Below are 20630 nucleotides of genomic sequence, written 5' to 3' on the forward strand. Positions count from 1 at the left end.
GTGTCAATAGTGAAATGAGATGCTGGTTTTGTGACATCTTGTTCCTTCAGCACAAACATAAAGGAAACCTTTCTACTGAGCCAGCTGGTACCTTGCTCTCCCACACAAGTCAGGGACTGAACAGACACAGGCCGCTGCTCTTGTATCTGTTCAAAAAGTCAGTCTGCCCAGGGCTAGTGAGAAAGGAAGGCAAAATCAGATTCCAAGTCCCTTCAAAGAAGGAAAAATTTATATTCAGCATTTCCTTCAAAGAAGGAAACTTGCAGACTTTGTAGTCAGCTTTGATACTAGATGATGTTATTTCTTATCTACAAACTTTGCCCTCTATAAAAACTGTAATGCTCTTTCTAGTTTGTAAATCAAATAATTCATCTTTGGCAACAAGAAAACCTGTTTGAGAATTGAAGCTGTGCTGTATTTGTGTACTGTGGAATTCTCAAAAAAAGAACTTGAGTGGACGTTTCAATTTGGGGTTTACCATTTTCATCAAAATTGCTTTAGCCATCAAGCAAAATTTCCTAGGTAGGATAAGTAATGAACTTGGATGTAGAATAAATGATGTGATTATATGTTCAGTATAAGGTTAAATTTTATGCTTACCTGCTACAAACACAGTGACCTGGACACTTATCTTTGCCTTAAGACCCCTGTGAAAATGAGAAGAAAAAGGCTGGAGAGGTATGAAGAGGATAGATCCTTGCCTTCTGGTACAGGCTGTATGTGTTGAGTGCCATTTCCTCTGATACCAGGGGAGGAACAAATAACAAGGAGAATCTGTCTTAATTCTCCATCTCAGCTGGTTTCAAGGGAGGAGTAAGAGTTTCTCAGAATTTCTTTGTTTAAAGAGGAAGGTTTTGCCCTGAATTCATTTCGTGTTACCAGGCTTGTAAAGTAACATTTACAGGACTTGCAGCAAAACTTCCTTTTTTTTTTTATTTGCTAGAGCCAGTTCAGAGCTTTAATTTGCATTTCAATAAATATTAGTTTGATATACTGATGAATAAACTGCTGGAAAGTCAGTCTGCCCTTTATTTCAGAAGCTGAGACAGTCTCTGAACTTCAGGCATACACTTACCTTAGATGGTGACAGCTCTCTTTAAATGCAGTTCTTCAAGTGCACTTGTAAAGCATCTTTTCAGAGTGGAATCAGTGACACACACTTGACAAAATCCAGACAATCTTTTTGTTACAGTATATCACAAGGAATGGAATACTGTACCAAGTCACCTCTCATGTCAATAAAGAAAATCTCTGAAGGCAAGTTTAAATGTAACCAATATTTTCTATAAGGGTTCTTCCCTTGTTCCTCTTTATTTTATGACAAAATCCGCTTATTGAAGCGTGACCTTAGTGTGTAGGTTCCTCAGTCAACCAGTGTTTGATGGCGAGGAAATGTATGACACCATTCTGCTCTGTGGCAAATTGGCACACTGCACTCTTTACTCTCCAGAGGCACTATGGGCACACCCAGCCACACAGGCCATAGACTTTGCTGAAAGTTCTTTAGAAACATAAAATTACTTGCATGAGAGAAAGGGTGTGACTTCTGTGTCCCCCTCCGTGTAGCTGCTGGCACTCATGGAAAACAGGCAGCTGGAGAGCTGTGCTTGGCTGGGGCACCCACCCCCTTAGAGCAGCTTTGCTAAATTGGGCTTGTAAGTAGGACACATGACAGGGCCATACACAAATCCTGCTCGTTGGGTGGTGGGTGACATACTCTGAGGATAGTCTGTTATCTTAAAAATGTATGAACTCCAGCCTGTTTATTCGTGCAGTGCCTGCACAGCCCTGGCTGCAGCTGGTGTGAACTCTGGAGCAGAGGCTGGAGAATGGCTGGAAGATCAGCAACTCCTGGGTACAGCAATGAATTACTGAAGAGCTTCCATTGTGGAGGCTGGAGCATGCATGTAGGTTTCCTGGAGACAGGAGCATAGAGGGTTATTAGCATTTTCTATTCACGTTCATGTTCCAAAGCCTTTTCATTTCTGCACAGTCTGGACTCCAACAGCACAACAAACTTAGGCCTTCATTTCAATACAGCTGCTGCAGGGTTCTCAGAGCCTTGCTGCAGGAGGCAGCAATGCCCTTCTGCTGAGCAATAGGCTCCAGTGGGGTTTTCTAGGAGCACATTCAGTGTCAGGAAATAAAGTTTAAAACTAGTAGTCCACTGTGTGCAAGCAGAGATGATTGCTGTACTCCAAATTGGCAGCTTCTATTTGGGGAAATAAATTACCATATGTCTAAGCTCTGCAAAATGATGCTCCTTTATAATAACTGCCTTTTTTTTTCTATTTGGATAGTCAAGATACTGTGTCATTTATCTTAGTTCATATGGGAGTTGTATTTTCAATATTTTCTTTGGTCCATCCTGAAGCCAAGGATAACTGCACAGCAATAATGTCAGATCTAAACCCTAATGCTTAAGTTCCAGAAAGAGGAATCCTTTGCATGCTTGATTTTAGTCTTTTTTTCAATTAAAATAAAGTTGCAAGATTTAATAATGAGAGTAATTAATCGCAGAAATAAAAGTACCAAGGGATGTAGAACATTATCCACAGTTCCAAATTTTTTTAATCGGGGTTGATGACTATCCAACAGTTAGTCTCCTGTTGTACCAGGTCACTGGGTTTGGTACACAAATGGGAGGGTAAAGCTCCGGGCCTGCTGTGCAGGAGGCCAGGGGATGGGAACACCTTTTCTGACTTTGGGTGGGAAGCAGCACCCAGCAGGTTAGGCCGTACCTCCAGATAATGTATTTCTTTGCCCTACACTAAGCTCAGATTCCATGCCATTAAAACCCCAGGATTTTAAACCCTGAACATGTGTTGCTGCTCTCCTAAATGCAGTCTGCATTTAGAACCAGTGTGGGAAGTCGATTTTGTTCAGAGCTTTCTAAAGCCACTGTAATGAAGTGAAAGCCCCGCTTGCTCCTCGGCGCCTCTGGGTGCATTCAAAGCCGGCTGGTTGCTGTCACTGTACCGCTCACTGCTGTCACAGATGCCTGGGTGGGCAGAGCACCAGCTCGTTATCTTCAGAACTTCTCACAGCAAAATTGCAGAGGCTCGGACTCGCCTCCTAAGGAAGCTAAATTCATCCTTGAGGAGGCGGAGAGCTGTGTTGTGCTGCGTCAGTGCCCTGCTCCCAGCTCTGCCGCTCGCTGAGGGCACCCTGCTGCATCTCTGTCTGCAGCAAATACTTGTGCAGCTGTGCAGCTGCACTGACCTGCAGTGACCTCACAGCTCTGTGGTGTTCTCCCAAGTTCCAGCTGCCAAGCCATGGTAAAATGTACCTTCACAACCTGTTGTTTCTTGGAAGGGCTCCTGTGCCATAACTGGAGCTGGGTGTACTCCGGTCAGCTGGCACGGACAGTTGGAACGTGAGTATCACTGCTGCTGCTGCAGCCACACACTGCGATGGGCCTTAACTTCAGTGCAGCAGGGTTGGCATTGGATTTCTGTGATAGTAATGGCTTGTCTTACCAGGCACTAAAATTTGGCAAAAGTGCAATTATGAGAAACTTCAAGAGATTTGTATGGTTTTCAACACCAGCTCAAGATGACCTCTTCATTTCTTCCTTCCATGTCATCTGTTTGGATTTTAAAGTTTTTCTTTCATATGAAAAATTCAATTGACTTGAAAAATTTGTGAATGGTTCTGAATGAGGCCTGTGGGTTTTAGTAACTTTCAGTCTCTTACACATGTGTCTTCCTTCTGGTTTAATTAAGCCTCCAAACAGCAGTTTAAATGGTAGCTATTCCATATGCAGGCAAGTTGAGAGTCACAAGGGAAACTTATTTAAATTGGCATTTAAGTCTGAGCCACTATGTAACAACTCTGAAATTCTAGGTTATTAAAATTTCTGAATTTCCACTGAAATTGAGACGAGAAGCACTATCTGCAGGAGCACAAGACACACAGGTGGCTGTGGCTACAGGCACAGCAGGTCACACTGGACTGTCGCAGCACTGCAGCTGTGAAGTACAGCAGTGCCTGACCTCACCACACACTGTGCTCCTGAGATACAGCCAGGCTCACTTCAGGAGCTGGAGGAACATGAGCTTTGATGGCATTTATTTAAATCACTTGTTTGGAAAGGAGCAGGAACATGCCTGGGTCTAAGTTGCCAGTATGCCTGACACTAAATTCAATCTGACATCACCAGGTACATGAATCACTTTAAGATGCACTAGATTACCTTTAAAGTTAACTCTTTAAAGTTTGACTCTGCTTTAAATTTAAGGAAGTAAAGGCTGCATCATTGTTTTATTTTTCAGAACACATGAGCTACTCGATAATACCTCACTGACGTGGCTGCCCAGGACGTCAGTCCCTGGCTATGGAAATACACCAGCTGCCATTGCCTGGAGAGACTGCCAGGATACCAAGGCTTTGGTAGGAGCTTCATGCTCAGCACCGGTGTCGATGCCCATTGGGTCAGTACCTATCAGAGATGAGGCTGAGTGTGATGTGCTGCAGTGAGATGAAGATGCCAGTGGTGCAGGTTGCTGAAGCTGAAATTCTGGCTTTTAGTCACCCTGTGCAGTTTGTGTTTGCCTGAGGGTATGCTTTGAACCAAAGGGTTGCTTAAGCAGCAGAAAATACAAGACTGGCAGAGAAGGGCAGTATGAAAGGTTAAACCTCAGCTTCTGAAGGAGCTGTGATGTTGCCTAGCTCCATAAGAGCTATGATGACTTGCCCTTACAGTACCTAAGGAAGCTTTAGGAGGAGAAGGAAGAGGGTGCCGGCACTCTGCGTCAGTAAAAAGCTGCCATGCAAGAAATACTCAGAGATGCTCTCAGCTCTCCCCCTCGGGGCAGGGGAGGAAGTGAAACCCACTAGAGGAACAATATGGAGTGAGATAGATTTTGCAGTATGCAAGGAAATACTTCATTTATTTATGTATATATTGGTGGACAAGAGTGTTTGTTGGACCTTGGAATAACAATTTAAGGCTTGGTTTTGGGTCACTTCGGGGTCTGGGGAGTCACACCTGATGGCATCAACACCTTTCTTATAGCAGGAGGTAGTTGATGCAAGCTGACAAATTGTGGACTTCACTCAGGGAGGGTGATGAGCAGACTTGTGGTGCAAGACACGGTGCAGACACACACCTACCACTGCCAAGCAGCCACAAGCTGCTGCCAGCAAACCTGGTGACTGAACAGCACGTTTGGTGTTTGTAACAGACACACTCAGTTATATGGTAGCATGAAACAATAATGCATCCAGTCCCCGTTCACTTGGAGGTATTGGGGGTCTATCTTGAGCTCACCTGGGTTTCATAAAAGAGGGAGAGCCTGAGCCCTGCAGAGTAAGGGTGCAACACAGGTGAAAACTCCAGGCTAGATCCGCCTCCTGTGCAAGGAGAGCACGTCCTTGGGAGCTCTGAATAATTTTACATTTGGCTCTAAAATTTCACTCCGAGGGGACTCCAGGGGACACAGCCAAGCCATGTTTCACCAAGCCTGCCCATCAAGCACTGCTTACTAGAGCACACACAGCCCCTCAATCATATCAGGGCATGTTTCTGAGCTGCTTAATCATCCATTTTAATTTCACATCAACTCAACGACTGATTGAATACATCATGTTTATTCCCTTCCAAATAAATCTCAGAAATGAAGCAGCATCCTGCCCCTGTCACAAACATTTTGGTATTGCTCAATTAGCAGCTCCCACTGTTGCTTTTGCTAATGATGAGAGAGCTCCAGGATGGATGAGATCAGATGTGTTGGGTTTGACAGTCATGGTATCAGACACACACAGTGCTTCGCTTTAGACCTCAGCACATGTTGATTCCAAGAGCAGACGGGAGGTATTCACTGCTTCCATCTTCTCTGCCAAACCCTGGAGCAGCACATATGTATTTCCAAGGGGGAACTGTAAACTGTCGGTTTATATCCAAACATCTTCCGTCTTCTTTCTCATTGTTCCTGAATCCCCTTGAGTAGCTCTTGTGCATGAAACCTGTACATATCCCAGGCATGTTTCCCTCAAGAAATCTCTATATTACCCAACACAGAAATTATTTTCTCCTCCGTGTCCCCTTTTATCTCTGCTTTACAAAAAGGTTCTTGAAGGCATTGTTGTAATTTTTGTTAAATGCTGTATAAATTAGAGGATTAAAGAAAGAATTTGAGTAGCCAAGCCAAAGGAAGATGCTTTTCCAGACGGGTGGGATGTTGCAGGAACAGAGGGGACTTATTAATTCTGTGATGAAGAAAGGGATCCAGCACAGTACAAAAACTCCAATTAAGATGCCAACCATCAGAGCTGCCTTTTTCTCTTTCTGTTCTCTCCATGTTTCTCCATCTGTCTGGAAAGTGATAGCTGCACGACGAGCTGTAAACACCATCTGTGGTTCATGCGAAGCTTCCTTCACCTCAAAACAAAAGCAAACATGGTTTCTTACCAAGACAGTTTTTTGAGTGAAGTATTATTTCTAAGTGACAGCACAACATCTGTGCACCTACCACAAAAGGCCTCAACTTCATTCCTTCCATGTTAAAAGAAAGAAAATGCCCCTGAGTGCCAAAGTTACCAGACTTCTCATTACGTTGGAAAAGCTGCCAAGTGTGACTGACAAATGAAGCTAAATAAAAAGTAACTGATGCCATGTGTGTTGTGGGATTCTTTTTCAGTTCATTTTATTGGATGCCTTGATACCTAGTGGGAAATCAGGTTGTTAAGGCAGGCTAACAAAGGCATGCACCTTCTGCCTATCCCTACACTAGACTCATGCTGTACATGACCTTCAGGGTCCTTTAGACCTGCTCTAGATGAACTGCTGTAGCAGAAGGGTTGGGCTACATGATCTCCAGAGGTCCATTCCAACCCCAACCATTCTGTGATTCTGTATTCTCTCAAAAAATACTCCACTGCGAGAAAAACACCATTTCAGCTGGCCTGCACTTCAAACTGGCTTCAGCAGAAGTTCCACAAGAGAGGAGTACATTTCAGCTACTCCAGGTTGCCGACACCACTTCTTGTCTGCTTGTCTGTCTATGGGAGAGTCATCTGTGCAGTGAGATGTGGCAAACAGGTTCTGGGCACGAGTTATTAATGTGCTTAGAGTCTAACCAGAAAAAGACACTCTCCTGTGATTTTAATCTGAAGATTAAAGTATCTGCAATATTAAAGTTTTTCTAGGCACTACAGTTATGAGGACAGTGCCATAAAAGAAACAGTTTAAGGATGTGACCTGAGGCTCTAAAATTTGCCTAAGTGATAATCCACAGGCACTGCAAGACTTCGACACCACTCCAAAGGTGGCTTCTTGTTAAATTAGCTACGTATTCCACGTGCATGTGCCACCTTTGCGCAAGCTTTATAACAGATGGAGGGCCTCTACTTAATATGAGCATGGCAACCCAGAGAGGGAAGCACTGGCAATGGCTAAACAATCACTCTTCAAGATGGATATCCCTGTCTGCACCCCCAGACACGAGACATGGCTGCAGAATGTAAGAGCAGCAGATTATGGGCGTAGGCAAATAATGGAGGAAAATGAAAATCACATCTGTTCTGACAATTAAAATGGGACACCTCTCATGTAGCAAGGATCACACCATTTGTCTGCAGGACTTGCTCTGCACATCCTTAATCACACTCTGCAAAAGGGGATGAATGTATGACACGAGGACAAATTTGTGACAAGCAACCCTGAAAGATTATGTCTCAGCCCTGAGGAATAGTTACATAAGTGTGCCTCTTGGGAAGAGCCATACAAAGGACTTCATCACTAGCATTGGGCACAGTTTGGTACTATGCTTAACCTTCAATTCTTGCTCAAAAGATAGAGCTTGCAGTGTGCCATCATCAAATCAGAGCCTTTTTGCTACTTCAGGTTTTAAAAGGCTTATGACTCAATTGCAGAATTTAGTAGCAGCAGCCCTTTCATCACTTAATTACGTATCTTAAGAAAAAATTTATTTATTTTGATAGAAAATATCACAGTCCTCAGGTGTTTTCCCTAATGAAGCCAGCATTTACTGCCTGGTCAAGTTCCTACTGAAGTCAAAGGAGCTTTTACAAACTTCACTGGTTGTTCGATCCAGCCTCTGAATACTAAACAGCAAGTGAAAATAGATCATGATATGTTTTATAAATTACAGGACAGTAGTTATCTTCCTAAGTAATTTCTACTTTCTCTGTTGTCACAGCTCTTTTTTCATTTGTTTTTTGACTAGTTTTGCCTGAGACTTCTGAATAATGTTGTATTAACAGTAATAATAATAATAACAGAGAAAATAGTAGTCAGGTCCTTTAAGAAAAATAATGGCATCTCTCATGGAACCTTCCATTAAGTAACAGTGTGGCAGATTGGAGATATTTTGCTTCAATTCTCCATAAGAAATCCTTTGAAAAGGATACACAAAATGTTCTTGAAAAGGTTAACTAGTATTCTTGCTCAGCGAGGTCTTTCAGTCTATGCCTTCAACAGACAAGCTGGGAGCTGTGTAGAAGCCTCCACCCCACCTGCCTCCCAGGTATTCCCAGCACAGGGCACTGCTCCAAGGGCCAGCCTCTGGCAGGAACGCTGCACTTGGCAGACCTGGCCAAGGTGCTCCTGGCTTCTACCACCGCAAAGGGGCCCAAATTTACAGAGGGTTTCTAGCAAGGCCCCGTGCTCAGCACTCCTGTGCTCAAAGCCCTGGAAAGGCACCAGTGCTCCCTCCCTGCCCGGTCACCATCCACACCTCCCACAGGAACTCCAGCACCTCATCTCTCCTGTGGGGGCTCATTCCTCAGGGAATGAGCCCAATAGGCTTTTAAGGTTAAACACAGACTTAATCAGAAGTGCCATTCACATCAGAAAATATGTATCAGTGCAGAGAGCAAAGCTGGGGAAGTCCAACCTTTCATTATCACTTCATTTTTTTATTTTTTTTTTAATTTTATTTTTATTGCTCTCTATATGATTTGCTGCAGACCTGACTCATCTCACTGGCCTGGTTGGTGTAAGATTATCTTTGCTTCTGCTATCAGCCCCCAAGATCATGTTGTTACAGACATTTTCTATAAGGCAACCCACGCAAAGTCCATGGAAGGTAAATTAGCCTGCTGCAGGCAAGCCCTGTTGGGGTGCACAGTGCTGGCAGGGGAGCCGTGCTGAAGGATTCCCTCCCTTATGCAGGCATAGGGTAATCCACTTCAATTTGGCTTTGTCTGAACAAGAACACAGGTCAAAAGATTATGTGGTTGCTTCCCAGCCCTGCCAGTTGTGATTTACTTGAACTAAACACAGCTCTGGCTATACCACATCTGCAGTTCTCAGTGCCAATCCTGGAGGCTTTGCATGACTCCAATTTCTAACATAAGCCACAATACCTGACCATTATCCCTGCACCACGTGAAATGAGGGACAAACTCGTTTTAGGCCTGCTGATGAGCAGGTTGTGACAGTGGAAAAGGTGGTGAGAGCCTGTAAATTAAAGCTTGGGTTATAGCAGGGACACCTCTCATCTGGGAACATCTCTGCAGTGTTGAACACTGTTCTCACTCAGTGTTCAGCAGCACACTATGCCTTGGGCACAGACTTCCTTCCATCTGCCCAGGCACTGCTCCAGGATCTACGAGTAAGGAGCAGTGGGGAAATAGGTGGTATGAAGGGACTGCTACTCTGAGGCCAGAATTAGGTTCTGCATTCATGAAATCTGTTATTTCCAGGACAACAGGCTCTGAGAAATGCAGAGATGATTGCTTTCCAGGGAGAATAATGGACTAAATGAAGGAAATGAGATCTCAAATACAGATTCTTCTACAGACACAAAGAAGTTTGGTTTTAGTTTCAGAATTTATTCTTCTGTACATTGATCAGCAGTTATAGTTCAATGCCCCTTCACTTGTTTGTCTGTACCCAGTGAATCACTACTACTAAATGGCTACATGCTCCAAGAACTGTATGTTCCCAATTCCTATGTTCCTAGCAGTGTCATAGAAAACATGTTACCAAGGAGCTTCTGACAAAATCCCTTGATTTAAAATGTTCCTTATAGCTTTAATGATTGCTATTACTGGTCCTTCGTGGCAGGTAATCTGTGTGTTTGTCCTGCACCTCCAGGGTCTGCAATAACAAAACAACAGTAAAGAAAAACCTCAATCAAATCTGGCTTACTACCACAAATTCAGAGTTTTGCCTATTACAGTGTAATTCAGCAAAGGTCATTATTACCTCAGTGCAGCTTTGGCACTTCTTGCTCTTCGAACAAAACACAAGAAATTGAAATGCACAGCAAAGGATCAAAAGATAGGAACATCTACACTTTCTTGGATGCTCCACCAACAGGACAAACAGTTCATTTGATAGGGAGAAAAACACTTGCTTTCTCTCACAGGATTTTCTTTTGCTGCAAGGAGCAATAACTGTATTTCTGCCAGGAAACCACTAGCTACTCCACTTTGCTTCCTGCCTCACCTTGCTTCTATCTGACATTTGCTGCCACTCTTCCAGACAATTGAACTTCATTTCCTGACCCATCTTTTCTACTTGTACAGTCAGAAGCAGAAATAAGAAATGGAAGGCCTGTGACCCCTTCAGAGAAGGAAAATCTGTTTTCTCTCCCACATTGTGAGTTGGAGGGGGCCAAGGTGAAGAATAACATTGCACTGCTGGAGCTCTGGGCCTCATACTGTGTAAAGTGGGAAGGACTCTCACAGAACAGTAAGGTTTGGATCATGCCTCATTTTTTATACAAGTACTTCAAGAGGGAAAAAGGAAAAAAACAAAACAAAACAACAACTAAAAACGCCCAACCATCAATGGAACTTTATTTTTAACTCCTCACATAGAAATTTAACCCTGACTCTGCAATTGCTACTTGTAAGTAATCCAGACATTCAGACTCTGTCATCCATGGTTTTCCTGGGCAAAGCCTATGCTACAAGGGACTTCATTGATTTAAAAGGGCATTATCCAGCAGTACCTGCTGCTTTTCAAGCAGTTTCATTTATTTCAACTGGACTCTTTAGAGAGAAAATTATTACCTGTTGTCAAGAAGGTGTGACAGAGCATAGCTCTCTGTCAGTGATGGTATGTCACTAGGTTTTTTACGAGGATCACCCACATCAGTATTGCCTGCAGAATTCACTTTTTAAGGAGTTTCATAACTAGCAAACAAACAATTATAAGAGCCCCAGCTTAATTTAGGATCCCAGTTCTGCAATTTTTTTTTGTTTCAAGGGAAGGCAAGAAACAAGTTCTCATTAAAATTAGAAGCACCCCAGATGTTTCATGTCCATATCCCTCACCTGGATTTTTTGAAGGTTTTAAAAAGCATTTTTCAAAAACACAAGTACGATTTTAACCAAAAAGTTACTTAAAATAGTTACTTGGTAACTATAAATATACATATACATACACACCCACACATAGATATATATATATATATATACATATCTATCTCACCATCACTGTTCTACTTGGTGCAACTGTTTTTTCAAGGCATCCCTACTGGCCCATCAGCACTATGAACTCAAACCTTTTCCTCCTTAAACTTGCCAGAATTAACCAGTTGGTTATACCTCAGCCATGAGGCACAGTTCCAATCCAGTGCTACCTGACAGCTAATTCCTGAGTGCAACACTGACGTCTCTCCCAGCAGGGATCTGTTACTGCTGCTGTTACTGCTGCTGTTACTGCTGCTGTTACTGCTCACCTCCAGACTGGGAAGCACTTCCAGCCTTTGGCATCTTCTGCCAAAAACCCCTCTAATGTTCCTCGGGTAGTGCAGGGCACCTGAAGTGAGAACTGACATACATGCAGAGGGCAATCCACATCCAGAGTAAGGGTGACAGAAGGAAAACGTTGCCAGGGAGAGCATGACAGGTGAGCATTCTCAGAGATGGAAGGGATGAAAGAAAGCAGAGGGAGGAGAGGCATTAAGGGAGAAAGAAACAGTAAATTAGAGTGAGCTGATGGGTAAACCAAGAGATATGGAACAGAATTTGCCCCATCAGAGAGAAGGACAGACCTGACGCTGACAGCTTGATCATCTCTGCATGTGGAAAAGCAATGCTGGATCACCTCACCAGGTTTGCCACATATCCTGGCAATGTTATTCTTGTGTTTGCAGGTTAAAACAAAGAAAAGGGTTTTGCCAAAGGAACATTCATTTTGTGTTTGAAGATTCCCCTCCAGAATTCACTGGGAAATTGCTACTCTTCCTGTGGATGTGATGGATCCTGCTTATAAGCTTAAATAAAATCAGGATGAAACTCAGTGAATGAGTCTCAGTCTCTCAGAAAGAAAACTGAGAAGAAATGCTTCCTGAATGCCAGTTCCCCTGATCCAAGGGTTCATTAAATGAGCACATGTACACCTGGGCATCAGCCCTTCCTTTAGGTGAGGAGTAAACAGCTGGCAACCCTTCCAAAATGGGGAGTCAGCTCACACTGACAGAGCTCTTTTGTCAGTACAGCCTGAACCAGCTCCCAGACACTGCATCAGCAAAAAGCACTCACCTGCTACCCATGCTGGGCCCACACAGGGACTTCTGCAGACACTACTATGACAAGCAGGAGCCAGACTTTTTTCTGCCAAAACTGACATACCAACATGTCTCTAGATCGGCTCAAGCAGCAACGCCACAGTTCATTTAGCTTCCCAGAATTTTAGATGCAAAACAAGTAGTCCTGTGTGAGTATGTGTGTATGTAAAAGACACAGCATAAAACTATCAGCTGGCTTTTGTGCTTGGAAAGGTTATACATTAACTCTAAGCAATACATTCCTCATACTTACAACAATTTGGACAGAAATTTGGTGCAAACAAGGGGGTGAAGATTGTAGGAAAAAAAGAAAAGAATGCCACTAGAGGGGACATTCTCAAGTTTTCTAACACATTTTATGTTTTTGCACAGAAGACACCTTAATTAACCAATATATATTAAAAATATCTCCAAGACATTACGATCCAAATTTGCAAGTCTAATCACATATAATTACCGGTGCTGTTATCTCTTGCAAGAATCTGGGGATACAGACTTCTATTTGAGACCATAAAAACGTGTTTCCTACCAGGACTCAAAGTTAGAGGAGTGAGCCCCTGCAGGGTTAGCCCAAATTGAACAGAAATATTCAATGTCTCTTCAGGTATCTCTGACATCCACACAGGTCATCTTTTGCTATTGGGAAGGGACTGGACTTAGCAAGTACAACAGGAAATCACAAAAACATAAAGAATCTTTTCCACAGGCAGGAGTGAGAGTAAGAATATGTGACAGAAAGCAAGGAGAATTTATAGAGAGCATTGCCAAGCACTTTGGTGCCATGGCATGGTTGACAGCATCATCGTGCAGAGAGCCTGACTTACAGGACACAAGGAGCCAACTCCAACCCTTCTGAAGGGACACAGCTTTCCTGTCAGCAAGGTGTGTCCCCAAAATGAATGAGACCTCCCACACGACTAAGGCACTGCGAGATTATGGACAATCTCTGGGATAAGAAGAAGGACATGGTTTTTAAGACAGGAGGTTATTTTAAACCAGAAACAATTAATTGCTCATTGCTTTAACACTATGCAGTGAGCAGTATCTGAGGAAAAATAGCCCAAGCACACCAATGAAGTGCATAATTTGCTTATTAAAATGTATTGAGATACGTATTGAGATACTGATACAAAGTCTGTGTTGGTAGATAAAATATGCATGCATTTACTCTTACTTACCGGACTTAGGGATCTGTTTATGTCTTTGTTTACCCCACTAACACTGTAAAAAGAAATAAAAAGGAAAAAACCCCCAAAGAATGGCAAATTCAGAACAAAGAGAATATTCTTAAATGGCTCTCCTGACTGGCAGTAAATGCACCTGTTTCTCACTCTCAGGGCACACAAGGAAACAATGAGAACAAAGCTCTTCTCCAAGAGTGGTGCTTTTTGACTGGCTAATTACTGCTCACGTCCAGTCTGTAACAGTGTCCAGTCTGTAAAAGAGTTAAACTCCCATGGGACCCCCAGGACACCTGGCAGCCTTCTCACTGTGCCGAAACCACCAGCGCAGGGGTGACGGCTGGGAGCAGATGAGAAGGAGGATCACGGGTGCCTGGGGGAGAGAGCACGGGCTCTCCTCCCCATCCCCACCCTTACCTGGGCAGCCTCGGGCAGGGGCACCACGGCGTTCCTCCTGCGGCCCCCCATATGGAACTTGGACGCCTTGTAGATCTTCCAGTAGACGAACAGCACCACGCAGAGGGGCAGGTAGAAAGCCCCGCCGGTGGAGACGATGGTGTAGGAGGGGTCCTGGCTGACCTGGCAGCGCTCCTGCTCAGGGCTGTAGGTCTCGCCCCAGCCGAAGAGGGGGGCGAGGGAGATGGCGGCTGAGAGCACCCAGGTGAGCGCGATCATCACGTTGGAGATGCGGCGGCGGGTGAGCAGCGTGTACTGCAGGTGGCGGGTGATGGACCAGTAGCGGTCCAGGGCGATGGCCGTCACGTTCCAAATGCTGGCGGTGCAGCACAGCACGTCGAAGCTGACCCACACGAGGCACAGCTCCCGGCCCAGCCGCCACCGCCGCCCGGCCGAAAGCTCCTTCACCAGGCTCAGCGGCATCACCAGCGCCGCCACCAGCGCGTCCGACACCGCCGTGGATGCCACGAGGTTGTGGGGCACCCGGTGAAAGGCCTTCACCCGCAGGATGGTCGCCAGCACCAGCAGGTTCCAGAGGAAGGTGGCCACGGTCAGGAGCACCAGCAGGGTCAGGATGAGGACGGTGAAGATGGAGAAGGGCTCCCGGCCCCTCCACGCGCTGCCGCCCATCAGCGCGGGGGCGGCCGAGGAGGAGGCGTTGGTGTCCATGTTGGCGGACGAGGCGTTGGCGCCCATGCCGGGCTGGCACTGGCCCCGTGGGCTGCAGGGGCTCAGGGTCTCCGCCATGCCCGGGACCGGGGCTCGACCCCTCCTTCCCCGGCCGCCGGCACAGTCCTCAGCCCCGCTGCCGGCGGGCGGGAGCCCGCACCGGGACGCGCCTCCCTCAGCGCCCGCCCGCCATGTGCCGCCGCCCCAGCGCAGCACGCAGCTCCCGCCCGCCGCTCCTCACAACCATCCCGGGCGGCTGCAGGAGGGCGGAAGGCTCCGCGGGACGGCGGCGAGGAGCCGGCACGGGGAGGGATGGAGGGAGGGCGGCACCGCCGCTCCCGCCCCGCCCCAGCGGCCGCCCCGGGGGCGGTGGCGGAGCCGCTCCTCGGCGGCCGCTCCCTGAGAGTTGGCGGCTCACCCGGGCTTGTCCCGCGATCCCCGCCAGGCGGCCGGACACCCTCTCCTCACAGAATCACAGAATTGTCAGAGTTGGAAGGGATCTCTGGAGATCACGCAGTCCAACCCCCTGCCAAGGCAGGGTCACCTGGAGCAGGGGACACAGGAACGCGTCCAGGTGGGTTTGGAATGTCTCCAGAGGGGGAGACTCCACGCACTCCCTTGGCAGCTGTTCCAGGGGTCTGCCATCCTCAACGTAAAGAAGTTCTTCCTCGTGTTGAGGTGAAACTTCTTGTGTTTTAGTTTAAGGCCGTTGCTCCTCGTCCTGTCGCTGAGCACCACCAGAGTCTGCCACTGTCCTCTTGGCACTCGCCTTTGGGATATTTATGTGCATTAATGAGATCCCCTCTCAGTCTCCTCTAGCCTCAAGAGGCCCAGCTCCTGAAGTCTCTTCTCATAAGAGAGATGCTCCAGACCTCTCATCATCTTTGTGGCCTCTGCTGAACTCTCTCCAGTAGCTCCTTGTCTTGTCCTGAGGAGCCCAGAACTGCTCACAGCACTGCAGGTGTGGCCTCACTAGGGCTGAGCAGACAGGAGAAGTCTGTGTGTCCCCACAGCCTGTGCGGTGACAAGACACCCCCTTCTCCTCACAGCCCCTATAAGGTGACAGAACACCCCCTACTCCAACTACCCCCAAACTCAAGATGTTTCAGAAATTATTTTAAACCCATTACACAAACTTTTTTAAAGTCTGTAATAGAAGTTAACAATGTGGTAGCATAAAGGAGATGCAATGATTCTATTTGTCACTTCCTGAGTAATAAATCATGGAATATACAATCACAGATGGTTTGGGTTGGAAGGGACCCTAAAGATCATCTCGTTCAAACCCCTGCCATGGGCAGGGGCACCTTCCATTAGACCAGGTTGCTCTGAGCTCCATCCAACCTGGCCTTGAACAGTTCTAGGAATTGGGCATCCGCAACTTCTCTGGGCAAACTGTTCCAGTGCCTCACCATCCTCAGTAAATCACAGAATCATTAAGATTGGAAAAGATCTTTAAGATCATCAAGTCAACTTGGTGTAGTTGTAGTACTGTGACAGGATCATATAGCAACCTGGGTGTTATATCTAAAGTGTGTTTAAAGCATTATATCTAAGGTATTTGGGAGTTATCCTTTATACCAGCCTGCTTTCATTCCTGGAGTCCTTTACAACCCACTACCAGTATTTTCACCCTCTCTGTTTCCCCATAGTCTGTGATCAGGACTATTTCAATGTGAGATGGTGGAAAAACAGAGGCTCTTTTCTCTTACCAGGTCATATGGTGCTGTTGAGAGATATCCAAAGGGATTTGAAGAAGTTGAGCATCCGTAAATAAGACCAAAGAAGGTCAGTGAAGTTTGTTTCCTTGCAAATAGCAGCACACCTACATCACAAACTGTAGTGGGGCAGAATTTGGGGGCAGGAGATTGGCTGCTCATTGTTGAGGTAGAGAAGGAGTATTTTCTGGGTCAGAATGGTCCTGTCTACATGAATGCTCCTCAAACCAACGTTCTTCATTTGCATTTGCATTCATGTTCACTGAAGAAATAGCACCATTTGACAAAACACAAACCTCTCACAGCACCACTGTGTTACCCACAGCAAGCAGAATCCGGCTTGTCTTACTCAGGGGTCCCCAACTTCAGAATCTGGAACAGTGATAAAATATTACAGAAATGAAGGGCAATGACTGTAGTCAGAATAACCAGGCTGTTTTGTTGCTTAACTTTTGGATGCCACTTCACTCAGCAGATGAACAATAAAGCAAATAAATCCTTTTTCAGGCCCTTAATGCAAACATGATTTCAGCTGTTCTTTCCTACAGTAATTCTGACACGTGTTCTAGTGTAAGCCAGCAGCAAAGAGAAGACTATCTGCATCACTTACCAGTTTTTATTATGAGGAGAAAAGGACTTCTGAGTGCTGAATGGGCTTCCTTTGCTTTGAGCTTCCATCGGGTAGAATCTGACAGAGCTTATCAAAAAAAGGCTTTGCATAATACTGCTGCAAGTTAAGCCTAAAGCAGCACCTGAGACAGCTAGACACTGCTAAAAATTTGTCAGGGTTGGCAGGCAGCATGTGACTGCTTCACAACCAGCTTTGCATGCTTTGCCTTATATTGCTCCTTTCTAATTTGTGTCTCACTTTGTTAGTTAATGCCACTTCTAAAATGCCAGTGAAAGAATTACTGAACAACGCTTCATACATTTTAAAGGCAGCCAAACATGAAAGCAGGCAGGGAAACAAGCAGATAAAAAAGCCTTTTAACTTCTAAATGTTTCAACAATTGTCAGTCCAATTCTGTGAACTTAAGGACTAAAAGGATCTTGTCACAATGTGAATTAACTTGGTTATTAAAGAAAGACTGCATACAAACAAGCAAAACTTAGACTAACTGCAAAAGTTTAATGTTTAGGGGCCCAAATGGGCCAGGATAAGAGCTATTGGTTCCTGCTCCTGCAGCAAATGAGGTTGTCTTTTTCTTGTGTGGGGGTACTTCCTTGGCGGGTTGCAGACTATTCCTACTCTTAGACTTACAAGCAGATTACTGTTTTCAACCCTTTTGTTGCAGACCATCATTAAAGCAGCCCAGATGATCTCAAAATCTTCTTTTCCTAGAAGCCGTGTGCCCCATCCCTCTTCTCCTATTTATTATGTGTACATTATGTGCCACATCCTGAGAGTTACATTCCACTTCACACATCGAATGCATTGAAATCTCCCACTTTTTCCTCCCTCTTGGCTGAAATAACCCAGTCCTATAATACAGAGGCTTGAATAAAGTCTCCAAGGCGTTTATTTTTTCTTGATAATTACCCCACTGCTGTCTTGTCCTGTGACTGCAAAGGCTTAGCACTCCTCAAAGATTGCTATGGCAACACTTTTCAATGTCTCAAAAACGAGGGTATGCTTTGAAAAAGAGAAGAGGGAATTATAAAAAAATGAGGAGACTTGCATGTATTGACTTATTCTAAATAGCAGAAAAACAAATACAAATTGCATGACACAATAAAATACATAGGTAAAAAAAACCCACCGAGAAAGTAAAAAAAACAAAACTAAAACATTTTTCTTCCACTGAAACTAAAGGAGGACCTAGTTTAATTTTATGCACAATTACAGTATGATAAGCTGCTGCCATGTCAAAGTGAAATGAAAAAAATGAAAACCCCTTGTTTCATTCACTGATACTTTTCAATGACTTCAGAAACTACAGTTTGAATCTTCATAGGTTTTTTTTTTCAATGGAGTATGACAGTATGTAACCAACCATTTCATTGCTCTTAAAATAAGCAAACAAATATGTGACTAAGGGCTTGGAGCTGGGTGATAGAATTAACAGTGAATACCAAGTAATGTCATCTTTCCATCTGGATGTTTGGTTCTTTGTGGGCTGGGAAGTCTGAGGGATGCAAAACAAAAAAGGGTGGAAAATAGTAATCTGCTTGTAAGTCTTAGAGGAGAAATACTTTATATCTTCCTTTGCATCTGTTCTCACTTTTCCCTGTGTACCTGGGAATTGCTGAGAAGGGGACTAGTGACAGAGGTGAGGAATTGCAAAACATATTTCCTTGTCCTTATCACTTTACCAAACATCACCTGCAGAACCCTCTCTCTTGAAATGAATGTCCTCAGACTCAGTCTTGTCACCATCTTTTTTTTTCTGTCAGTCTGGAAGTTCTTAACTTGGCTTAACCCTCCCTGCATCCTCCTAATTCCTGTCCAAGCTCCCCTTTGCTCAGCTGTGCTAAAGAAGTGTTTGTCCTGACCAGGCAGCAGTTGCCCAGGCCAGCTTGGTTACAGCACCCTGTTTCCAAGCACTTCCAAAACCAGAATGCTGCTTAGGAACAGCTTTGGGGGATGATGATTCATTCAGATAACAGAATTTCGACTCATTATGTAAAGTGATGCTGTATTTTTATAGCAAATATATAAAATTTAATGTTACATTTCTCAGAAGTTGTTTTCTATGTGTTAGAGATAGAGGCAGATTACTTTTAGACCATTATAAAGGGACTACACTGAACTGACTTATTTTCCATTTTTGTTTTAGATTGAAAAGTCCTATGAAAGCTTCTAGTAGATGCAGTTTTATCACATTCTCCTCTGTCCTCTGCTAGCTCTTTAATAGAAAAGCAGCCTCCTTTTAAAGCATTTTTCAGAAAACTCAGTTATATAAATGCTGCAAATAATTTGATAAATATCTAGAAAATTTCAGCTCAAGAGAAAACCAAAATTCCAAATCCCTTTGACAGTCAGTTCCATACTTTTATGACTGAAAATGTGATAGAGAATCTAGATGTCACATAAATTATACCTAGTATTGATTTCATTAATAATAATCAGCAAATCCTTGACAGAAGAAATTCCATTCAAATATCAGATTTATGTAGCCTATGAGGATGTGAGAGACTAAAACAAGATTTCAAACACAAGGGGTAGTCAGTAAAGATCTGTATCCTGGCATGAATTGGGTTTGCCCAGGAGTACGTATGAGATAATGAGCCCTGGTACTGCTAAGGCCAACACATGAATAAAAAAGGGAATTTTTAGTTTTGCTGACACTATCCTTTTCTCCTGTTAGAGTGGTCACATTAAAAAAACCCTCAACTAATAAACCATAAGAGACTAAATCTAATTTGCCTGATCTTGACTATTGTAGCTTCTGCCACTGATAGAATTCTTGAGGAGGAGCTAGAATTTATCTAATTATTATTTTGACTGTGTATTAAACATGGGCTTTCCATGGGTGGATTTTAATATTTAAAGTGTCAGATTCAAAGTTATTTAGGAATTCACATCCATTGAACTCTAGTTTAATTGGCATCCAAGAAAGTTGCAGTGTCCAGATGCCTTTTGATTCTTGTTCTAGCTCACTTCAAACCTGTGCAACTCATTTCAAATTTCTCTTAAGTTTGGTAGAAATATCCTTCTTTCCTTGGACAAAGTGTTCACAAACATTCCCCAAACAGGCCACCTATTACTACGAATTAACTCCACTGCCATCATAATGTGGAGTGAATCTAAAGCAAGGCCTTTGTATGAATTTACCATCAGTCCAAGTCTGGGGCAGGTGTGTGTGTGGTTTATTTCTCTGTGCAATACTTTTGAATAGGCAAGTTTTATGCCCATACTAAAATAAAAAAAAAAATCTTTGAGCTTAATATTAATTACACCTGTTTGCACCTGAAATAGCATTAGTGTACCCTCACCTTGAGTGGATGATCATTGTGAGTTCCTTCCAATTGAAAATATTCTATTCTATTCTATTCTATTCTATTCTATTCTGTTCCATTCTATTCTCTATCCTTATTTACAAATAATCCCTTCCAGAATTTATGTAGAAAGCGGGACAAAAAAAATGATGGAGAATTTATATAGAGTTATAGTAGCA

The 20630-nt window shown here is 44.1% G+C and overlaps 1 protein-coding gene and 1 long non-coding RNA gene across 3 annotated transcripts; one reads left to right on the forward strand and one right to left on the reverse strand.

The window, feature by feature from the left end:
* Positions 1 to 5573: 5573 nt before the first annotated feature.
* On the reverse strand, positions 5574 to 15147 carry LOC113965530 (5-hydroxytryptamine receptor 5B-like). 2 transcript variants are annotated; one of them, XM_027679083.1, is made up of 2 exons: positions 14087 to 15147; positions 5574 to 6382 (listed from the first exon to the last, which is right to left on the reverse strand). In XM_027679083.1, exons 1-2 carry the CDS (start codon positions 14870 to 14872, stop codon positions 6050 to 6052), a joined length of 1119 nt encoding a protein of 372 aa, XP_027534884.1. In that variant the 5' UTR covers positions 14873 to 15147; the 3' UTR covers positions 5574 to 6049. The 2 variants fall into 2 exon arrangements, with proteins under 2 accessions (XP_027534884.1, XP_027534885.1); XM_027679084.1 differs by lacking the exon at positions 5574 to 6382 and adding an exon at positions 6393 to 10066.
* LOC113965531 lies at positions 14454 to 19313 on the forward strand. The gene is made up of 3 exons (XR_003533556.1): positions 14454 to 14675; positions 16510 to 16582; positions 19290 to 19313. It is a non-coding gene; the product is annotated as an uncharacterized LOC113965531 (long non-coding RNA).
* The last annotated feature ends 1317 nt before the right edge of the window (positions 19314 to 20630 follow it).

Source organism: Neopelma chrysocephalum, unplaced genomic scaffold, assembly GCF_003984885.1.
Source record: "Neopelma chrysocephalum unplaced genomic scaffold, ASM398488v2 Primary Assembly neopelma1_44, whole genome shotgun sequence".
Classification (NCBI taxonomy): Eukaryota; Metazoa; Chordata; class Aves; order Passeriformes; family Pipridae; genus Neopelma; species Neopelma chrysocephalum.

Coding starts and splice junctions, on each gene's coding strand:
- LOC113965530 (XM_027679083.1), bottom strand. CDS start 14,872: ATGGCGGAGACCCTGAGCCCCTGCAGCCCACGGGGCCAGTGCCAGCCC. Junction 6,383..14,086: donor CCCTGCCCGAGGCTGCCCAG/GTAAGGGTGGGG, acceptor TTTTGTTTTGAG/GTGAAGGAAGCTTCGCATGA.